General features: G+C 42.0%; 1 protein-coding gene across 2 annotated transcripts in view; it reads left to right on the top strand.

The window, feature by feature from the left end:
- Window positions 1–9,979, top strand: part of pik3r2 (phosphoinositide-3-kinase, regulatory subunit 2 (beta)) — a gene marked incomplete at its 5' end in the record, with an annotated part of 51,479 nt that overhangs the window by 21,634 nt on the left and 19,866 nt on the right. Inside the window, 2 exons of one of the 2 annotated variants that reach the window (XM_079529571.1) lie at window positions 4,678–4,749; window positions 6,944–7,087. In XM_079529571.1, the coding sequence (XP_079385697.1) occupies window positions 4,678–4,749; window positions 6,944–7,087 (216 nt within the window). Of the gene's footprint in view, window positions 1–4,677; window positions 4,750–6,943; window positions 7,092–9,979 lie in introns of both variants that reach the window. The other variant, XM_079529572.1, reaches the window with a different exon arrangement.

Genomic DNA, 9,979 nt, shown 5'->3' with positions numbered 1-9,979 from the left:
TGGCCAAAAGAGTGACACCACCACCACGGTGAAAGAAACACCGATAGTGGCGTATAGATGGGTTTTCATTCTAGGAAGTGCTAGTGTAACTGTACTGTAACTCAGCAGCATTCTCAGTCTGGGTTTTTGCATCACTGCGTGCCCAGTAGCAGCAGCAGTAGTATAGTCCATTCACACTGCTTTATTAACAAATTACACTCAGGAGGACGCCATTCACACTTCTGCTTTTTTTCTCCTCTCTCTCTCTCTCTCTCTCTCTCTCTCTCTCTCTCTCGCACGCACGCACGCACGCACGCACGCACGCACTCACGCACGCACGCACGCACGCACGCACGCACAAAGGCTATTGGATACACAAGAACGTAGACACAGATGATGAGTGCATGCACAGTGTCGCGTCACACACACACAAGCTATAGGATGGCGGTTTTAGCCGCAGTTGCCACGGATATAACCGGCGCAGTTTGGGTGGATTTTGGTCAATCGAAATCTAATATTATTAATTAATATTGGATAAGCCAATATATATGATAAATAATGCAGGAAATAAGTTTAATAACATCTATATATAGGCCTATTATAGATCTATATTATAGCTTTTAAAAAGCACAAAATCTCAGCATACGTGCAGTTGTGGTATGAATATATGTCACAAAAGGGCTGCTATTGGGGGTGGCAGTCCAAGGGATAACTTATGAAGTCATTTTCCATCAGGCACAAATTAGCCGCCTGCTACACGTTCTTCTACACGGCATCTGGGGTCCTTCCATTTTCAAAACAACAACAGTTGGACGACGTAGCGCTAAAGTGAGAGTGAGCGAGAAACTTAGGGGGGGGATTTAAAACAAAATAAGAAGGGAGGAATACAAGTTTGGCGTGGGAGTGATTCAGTGAAGTTAACCATGCCAACGACAAGTTGGCATAATGCTGGATGTGTAAACGTTGCTGTGTGAGAACGGGATGGAAGACGGTCGGTCGGTGTGGGTTTATAAATATTAGAATATAATGAATTTCGCTGGATGATGGATGGATGATGAATGTGTACCATCCGTGCATCTCTAGTGCATACAGTATAGTACAGATACACAGTACAGTGCTGCTATGTATGCAAACTATAGTTCCAATTGTTTTGGTAGATCTGCTTTTAGCTTCTGTGGCCCTAATACATGGAATGACCTGCAAACAACATTAAAAGTGACCACATTGGTACCCTCGAGTCGTTTTAAAACCTTGGTGAGCACACAGACCCCCACAATATGTAACTGTTTTTAGATCGTTTAGAAATTTGTCTTTGCTTTTTATTTGTAAACCTATGTAATTCACATGTATACCTACTTGTTTTCCTTTTCCTGATCTTCTGATGTATTGTGGTGTTTTTCTATGTGATATTGTATTACTCGACGACACTGAAAATCAGTTTAATTCCTCAGTGTAATTTCGAGAATAAATACAACTTGAATGAATGTTTCACAATAAGATACATGTATTTGTATTGGAAGTCATATGGCTTTTCAGTTTTCATACAAGGAAGTAAGCCCTTCAACTGCACTCTCTCTGCCATCCATCGCGGCAGAATTTAGACCAAGTCATTATCAAAATGTCCCTCTTATATTAGCAGCAGTAAAACATAGCCTTCAGTCTCCATCCTCTTCGGTCCCAGAGCTATAGCTCTCCCGGGCGTAGTCATTTGCAGAGACTTTTTTTTTTTTTTTTTTTTAATTGTGTCTCAGCTTTCTCTGTGCTATTAAACCACTTAACCCATTCAGGCCTGACGTCGAAATTAAAAAAAAAACGTTTTCTAAATCATGACAATTTTCGGAAAGATTTGAGGCACATTTTAACGATTTTTCAAAAATAGCAGACCTACAAGTTCATAGCGCGCCACTCGGTGGCGCGCTATGAGCTTGTAGATCTGCTATTTTTCAATAGCTAAATTATAACATGTTTAAAACGCTAACGCTAACGTGACATGGATGCGTTCCAGGTCTCAATGGATTAAACCCCCCCCATGCGTCCCTAGGCAACATTCGCCTAAATTCTTTAGATCGACTATGTTCAGCGAAGAGATTTTGAGAAGACGGGAGAAAAAAAGACGATTAAATTGAATAGTAGGATTAACTGTCGTATACTCCTAAATGTCTGTCGTCATGCTACCGCAAGTTGTGTCTTCACTTTAGTGTATAGCTTACCTTCAGTGTTGTTTTTGGCAGCACATTTTGATTTTAGTTTTTTTAGTCTCTTGAATAGTTTTCATTTAGTTTTAGTCACATTTTAGTCACCTGGAATGTTTAGTGTTAGTCTAGTTTTAGTCGACTAAATGTCATAAGATTGATTTAGTCATAGTAATGGCTGATTTGCTGCGACGCGTTGTGAGTTTGTAGATCGGCTATTTTCAGCATGCAACCAAGTGTAAAATGACTTCTACTGGAAATGACTTGTCCACTAGCCCCTTCCTAACATTTTAGTCTAGTGTTTATTTGTTGACGAAATCGTCAATATATTTAGTCTTAGTTTTAGTCATCGTAGCTTAGTTTTCATTTAGTTTCCATTTAGTTTTCGTCAGTGGAAAAGGGTAGTCGATGAACCTTTTTCGTCTTAGTTTTAGTCGACAAAATCAACACTGCTTCACAGGAATACGTTTACATTCACTTCTAGTCATTTTTTACTATTTGACTAGTTGCCTAGTTTACTAGTCGACTAGTCGACTTCCTATTATGTAAAAAAAACAAAAACCAAAAAACCCTTTTTTTTTAATAAATATTTGTACATTTAAAAACTGTGTACATTGGTGACTATAACTATAATCTACCTGAAATCTACCTGGCCTACAAAAAAAAATGTTTTTCTTATCAACTAGTCAACTAGTACCAACAAGGTCAACTATTATATACATTATTAATATACCTTTATTGAAAGGATAAGTCCCTTGAGATGTCACATCTCATTTTAGAGGGGGTCCTCAACACAGATACATTGTACAGTACAGTTCACAAAACAATACAACAGTGTAACCATACATACAGACAGGATAAAACAAAAAACTAGAAAACTAGACTAGTGGATTTACTAGTCGACTAGTTGAATAGTCGACTAGTTGAATAGTCGACTAGTGGATTGAATAGTCGACTAGTTGAATAGTTGACTAGTGGATTGAATAGTCGACTAGTGGATTTACTAGTCGACTAGTTGAATAGTCGACTAGTTGAATAGTCGACTAGTGGATTGAATAGTCGACTAGTTGAATAGTCGACTAGTGGATTGAATAGTCGACTAGTTGAATAATCGACTAGTTGAATAGTCGACTAGTGGATTGAATAGTCGACTAGTTGAATAGTCGACTAGTGGATTTACTAGTCGACTAGTGGATTTACTAGTCGACTAGTTGAATAGTCGACTAGTTGAATAGTCGACTAGTTGAATAGTCGACTAGTTGCTTAATGCCCTAGACGCCTTTATATCCACATTATTCCTCCCTTCTTCTAGAAACATGGTGCTGAAATGCACTACTCTGCTCCGTTCTTCTCTGTTGTTCCTACTCGGCTTTGCTCTGCTTTTTTGTAGTTACTCTGCATAGCTAACATATCTAATGTTAACCCATTTAGACCTGAGGACGATTCTACAAATGCCTTCTAAATCCTGACAGTTTTTCTGAAAAACCCCATGTTTCTATGTCAGTGGTTCTCAATCTTTTTCATGTCAAAGACCCCCAGAATTATCTGTATTTGGCCCCCAGATGGATCCCCATCTGAAAATATGTTGTTCCAGGGACCTCCCCCCAGAAGCAAAGATTTGAGTTAAAAACGTTCACTGTGAAAGAATATATATTCAAAGATTTCCGCCACATTTTAGCGATTTTTAAAATAGCAGATCTACAAGCTCGTAGCGTGGCACTCGGTGCCGCGCTATGAGCTTGTAGATATCAAGCGTAGCGTTAGTTCATTGCGGCACGGAGGGCAGATGGTTTATATGTGTGTACATGGTTCCCCCTCATTAATTCTCCCTAGTGATCTATACTGCTTCTTTAAATCTGCTGCCTCTCTAGGCCACGCCCTCATTCCCACAGTGCAATTCAGGCCGCCTACTTAAGCAGCCTCAGCTCTCTACTCATTCTTTGCATGCTGAGCTGTCAAGCAGATCGTGCGGCATCTGCGTGGAAATTTCCCCCACCTCCCCGGCCTCCTCCCTGTAATTCTTAGTCCAGGGATTATGGGATATTATTGTATTGTTTGTGATTGTGTAGATTCATTGTGTTGAATCATGTGGTGATGTGTTTCATTGTGTTGAATCATGTGTTGATGTGTTATTTCTGTGTATTGTTCATGGATTATTGTATCTTTGGCTCTGCTCTGGGGGATCGTTGATATCAGAGATGTGTCTTGGTGCACAGATAATCGGAGATATCAAATGTGATATCAGACCTGTGTCTAGGTACACAGATCATCTGATATCACATGAGCAGAGCCACACCGCCATACTCACATGCAATAGCTTTGCAATAAATGGTCTATGGTCAATCTGAGCTGAAGTGTCTCAATGAACTGCTATTTTTCAATAGATAAAGTTTAAAATAATGGTTAAAACACCAAAAAGGGGTTCCCGCCGAGAATTGGTTAATGTACAGTGTGTATTAAATGTTTTCGCTATCATCCACCCATATTGTCTGCCCTTTTCTTCCAGGTCTGGACTCTAAAACACTGTACAGGACCCCTGGCTCCCCTCCAGACAGTCCGGTATACAGCCTCAGTACGGGTGAGTTGGCACTTCAACGGTAACATTACTTCGCCGTCCAACATCTTAAATCACTCTTTACTTGGGGGCGGCTGTGGCTCAGGAGGTAGAGCAGGTCGTCCAATGATCCCTGGGTCGGCGGCTCGAATCCCGGCTCCTCCTGTCTGTCCACGTGTGGAAGTGTCCTTGGGCAAGACACTGAACCCCTACATTGCCTCCAACGAGTCGGTCGGTGTGAGCTCGCCACCGTCGGTGTGTGAATGTGGGAAGTGAGGACGCTGGCGTCGACTGTTCGCCGCCTCACCTCCCAATGTATGAATGAATGAACCGTTGTAAAGCGCTTTGAGCACTTGGAAAAGCGCTATAAAAAATGCAATTCATTACTTTGTTGTAGCCTGCAAATTAGATTGCAGGTAGTTACAGTTGGAGGCCATCGATATTGTCCTTTTCTTTTTGCTGAGGTTTGCGTGATCTGCGCAAAAGGACAGTTAACCCATTTTGGGCGGGAACCCCTTTTGGTGTTTTAAACATTGTTATAATTTAGCTATTGAAAAATAGCAGATCTACAAGCTCATAGCGCGCCACCGAGTGGCGCGCTACGAGCTTGTAGGTCTGCTATTTTTGAAAAATCGTGAAAATATTTATTTCAGAAAACTGGAGGATTTAGAAGGATTTTTTTAAATTTTGAGGTCAGGCCTAAATGGGTCAAATGATAAGGGACAATATCGGTGGCACCCAACTGTAGGTAGTTATGATAAGATAACAAATTATTGATTGATAAGCAACACTGACAGTTTTGAGTTGTTATATAACAATTAAAGTACTTGTTAAAGCACTGTTCAGCTATTCAAGTGAGGATATCTGCTCATTGTAATACAATTGCAAGTAAAATGATCAGTAGTTAATTTGTGGCAATGGTCATTTAAAGATGGAGTGCCACGATTTTTTAAAACATGATCATCAGGTATTATTATAATAGTGTACAGTGTACAGTATTTGTTAAAATCATGCTTTTATGTGGACACGCCCACCAGTTCATTAAGTATGCCTGGTTTGCCTGGTGGGTGGTGATCCACCTGAACTGACGCCGCACCCACAGCTGTAGTTGTATGATAAAGGGGGAGGGGTTAGGGGAGGGGCTGATAGTGTGATGTCACTATATTACTGTTTATTTCATTGGCCCGTTTGACTGTCAAGGGTTCAGCCTCCAGGAAGAAACCCTAAAATACAAAGTTAATACACCATTGCACATAAAAACGACTCCAGGGTGTCTAATGAAGTGCTGTCACCTCATAGACACATGAAAAACTGGAAAAATACAAAAGAAATTGCGGCACTCCTTTTTTAAATATATTGATATTCTGGTCAACTACCCTAGCCTGTATAAGTAATATACAGTACCAATCAAAACAACAGAAATGACAATTTAAATCGCATGTTACATGCTGCAGAATTGAATCTGTATAGTACTTTAGTCAACAGTCCTCGATCAATATAAAGCACCAATGACCGACATCACTTCCATTTTGTCTATTAGGTCAAACCTTTTTTTGTAAATGAAACACTTGAGGAAAAAACCTTACTTTCTATTTAATTGGCCTCTTCATTTATAAGCTAGAAATGGCACCATAACAATTAACAATGCATGCACCTCAACGTACGCCTAACAGTGTCGTTTTTGGCAGCAAATTTCCATTTCAGTTTTAGTCATAGTCTCTTGAATAGTTTTCATTTAGTTTTAGTCACCTGGAATGTTTTAGTGTTAGTCTAGTTTTAGTCGACTAAATATCATACGATTTTAGCCGACTAAATCTACAGTTGATTTAGTCGACTAAAATGTATTTTGGCGGGCCTTGATGCCGTCGTAATGAGTGTTTTTACACTTGCTGAAAATAGCCGATCGACGAAATTGTCAGTATTTATTTAGTCTTATAGTTTAAGTAGCTTAGTTTCCATTTAGTTTTCGTCAGTGAAAAAAAGGTAGTCGACGAGCATTTTTTCGTCTTAGTTTTAGTCGACGAAAACAACCCTGACGCCTAATATGATAATGTGCCAAATGTGACACATCATGCATGCATTCATTGGTCTGTCTGTGTCTGTGTCTGTGTCTGTGTCTGTGTCTGTGTCTGTGTCTGTGTCTGTGTCTGTGTCTGTGTCTGCGTCTGTGTCTGTGTCTGTGTCTGTCTCTGTGCTGCTGTGTGTCTTCTACACACAGAGAGCGAGCTGGCTGAGAACGACATCGGCTACCTGTCGGGGTGTGTCCTCAACTACCTGAGCGAGCTCCCGTCACCCGTGATCCCCGCCGCCGTCTACCCAGAGCTGCAGGCGGCCGTCACGTTGCAGCAGCAGCAGTCCACAGGTGGGTGTGTGAAGCACGTTAAACCCATTTAGGCCTGACGTCGACATTTAAAAAAAAATGTCTTCAAAATCCTGACAGTTTTCTGAAAAACCTCATGTTTCTGTATCGGTGGTGCTCCATATTTCATGTCAAGGACCCCAAAAATGATATGTAATATGCCCCCCCCATCTGAAAATATGTTGTTCCAGGGACCCCCCCCCCCCCCCCCCCCCCAGAAGCAAAGATTTGAGTTAAAATGTTCACTCTGTAATAATATATATTCAAAGATTTGTGTCACATTTTCACGATTTTTCAAAAATAGCAGACCTACAAGCTCGTAGCGCGCCACTCGGTGGCACGCTATGAGCTTGTAGATCTGCTATTTTTCAATAGCTAAAGCATAACATAATGCTTAAAACACCAGAATGGGTTAAACCCTGGCATCATAGGGCCATAGTAGCCTCGGAAACCCAGACGTTTTGTTTCCAGGGAGAAAAGAAAAACTCCGAGTCCACTTCAATTCGGGCATAGAGTAGTGCTGCGCAAACGTCGCTCACTCTCTGCCGATTTCTGATCGCCTGCACCTTTGTTAAATTGACGCACACACGTACACACACTCCTCTCGCTCTCTCTGTCGCTCTGATTAATTAGTCTCATGTCCTGCAGCTGCGCCTAGTTTGTCCCGGCGGATCCTGCCGGGAGCTGCCTATGCCATAGAAAGCATAGGTGAGTTCCAGTCTAGGGCCATATAGTGCTATAAATGTGCAGTTATCCCATTTTAGAAATCAGACCTGAGGGTCGATTCTATACAAATGTCTTCTAAATCATGACAGTTTTCTGAAACACCTCATGTGTCTGTGTCGGTCGTTCTCAAACATTTTCATGTCAAGGACCCCCAAAAATATATGTAATTGGCCGCCGACCCCCCCATCTGAAAATATGTTGTTCCAAGGACCCCCCCCCCCTCCCAGAAGCAAAGATATGAGTTAAAAACATTCGCTCTGAAAGAATATATTCAAAGATTTGCGCCACATTTTCAGATCTACAAGCTCAAACTATGAGCTTATGAGAGTAGTGGCCACTAGTCCACCCCGACTTCACACAGCATTGAACTGGCTGTATAGAGCCTTATAGTTGCATTTTCGAATATTATCACAACTTATTGTCATAATTAAACTGAGACAAAGTAGATGCCAGCGTGATACTCTGCCTTTAATCCAGAGCGATTTACATTAAGCAAGAACAAAAAGCATGGCAATACATCACATACATAAAAAGTAGTTATCATGAAACATGCGTAAGCTAAGAACGTAACAGTGGAATATCTATATAATGAAACTATGCGTATATACTTTAAAGTGCTATGTCTTCATTAAATGCTATTCTAGTGCTGTCTACATAAAATGATTTAAGTCATCTAAGTCTACATACGGTGCTATCTAAGTTACATAAGTTAACCCATTTTGACCTGAGATCAGATTCTAAAAATGTCTTCTACATCCTGACAGTTTTCTGAAAAAGCTATGTTTCTATGTCAGTGGTTCTTCGATTTTTCAAAAATAGCAGACCTACAAGCTCGTAGCGCGCCACTTGGTGGCGCGCTATGAGCTTGTAGATCTGCTATTTTTCAATAGCTAAAGCATAACATAATGCTAACACCAAAAGGGGTTTTCAGACTACGGCGGAAGATTGGGAGTGAGGCTGCAGTTCTGATTGTAATGGGAAGTGCATTCCATAGTTTTCGAGCCAGAAGGGAGAAGAGTTTGGGACATGTGGAGCGTTGTCCCGGCGCTTTTAGTGAAGGTACTTCCAGCTTCCCTGAGACGGCTGATCTGAGCGAGCGGGAGGGTTTGTAGGGTTCGATCATACTTGCAAGATATGGGGGAGCCATACCTTTGTTTGCTTTGAATGCCAGCTCCTAATCCAGACAACAGTCTTGTCAAAACTTGACTATTGTAACTCCCTCCTTACTGGCCTACCGGCATGTGCATTTAAGCCTCTCCAACTGATCCAGAATGCCGCAGCTCGCTTGGTCTTCAACCAGCCAAAATTCTCACACATCTCCCCCCTTCTCCGCTCCCTCCATTGGCTCCCGGTCGCTGCCCGCACAGAATACAAAACTCTGATGCTGGCATTCAAAGCAACCAAAGGTATGGCTCCCCCATATCTCACAAGTATGATCGAACCCTACAAACCCTCCCGAGCGCTCAGATCAGCCAACGCAGGGAAGCTGGAAGTACCTTCACTAAAAACGCCGGGACAACAACGCTCCAAACTCTTCTCCCTTCTGGCTCCAAAACTATGGAATGCACTTCCCATCACAATCAGAACTGCAGCCTCACTCCCAATCTTCCGCCGTAGTCTGAAAACCCACCCTTTTAGACTGGAGGAGAAAGTGGAGAAGAGCTTCCTTGCGTCAGAGAGGTACAGGGTTGGATTTTGGTGTGGTAGAAAGAGGGTTTTTTGCAGTGGTTAGTGAGAGGGAGAAGGCAGAGAGGAGTGAGTGAAAGTGGGAGAGGTCATCAGGTATAGCTTTGTCTTTTCTGCCACTTCCTTTCGGCCGTCCTGAGAGGTGTTCGTTCAGATCTGAGGGTTTCAGATAACCAGGGAGCCCGTCCGGTGTCCGGAGAGAGGACAGTGCTGGTCGAATGCAGATGAGATAGAGGAGAGGAGTGTCGGGTGAGAGAGAGGGGAAGGATTCCGGGGAGGGGAGGGAGGAGAGTATGGAGGACGAGAGGGAGGAGGGGTTTAGGGACTTAAGATTACGTCGGGGTGGTGACAGTTACATGGACATGATGAAATTATCAAGGGAAGATTCACACTGTAATTGTAATTGTCCAAAGCGATTTGTACTACTTTCCATTGGTTCAATACACCGACGTAAAGGGTGTTCAATAGAGCACTGAAGTCTGA

Source organism: Electrona antarctica (assembly GCF_951216825.1).
Source record: "Electrona antarctica genome assembly, chromosome: 19".
Classification (NCBI taxonomy): Eukaryota; Metazoa; Chordata; class Actinopteri; order Myctophiformes; family Myctophidae; genus Electrona; species Electrona antarctica.
Note: the sequence above shows the minus strand (reverse complement) of the source record. Positions and strands in the feature narration are given on the sequence as shown.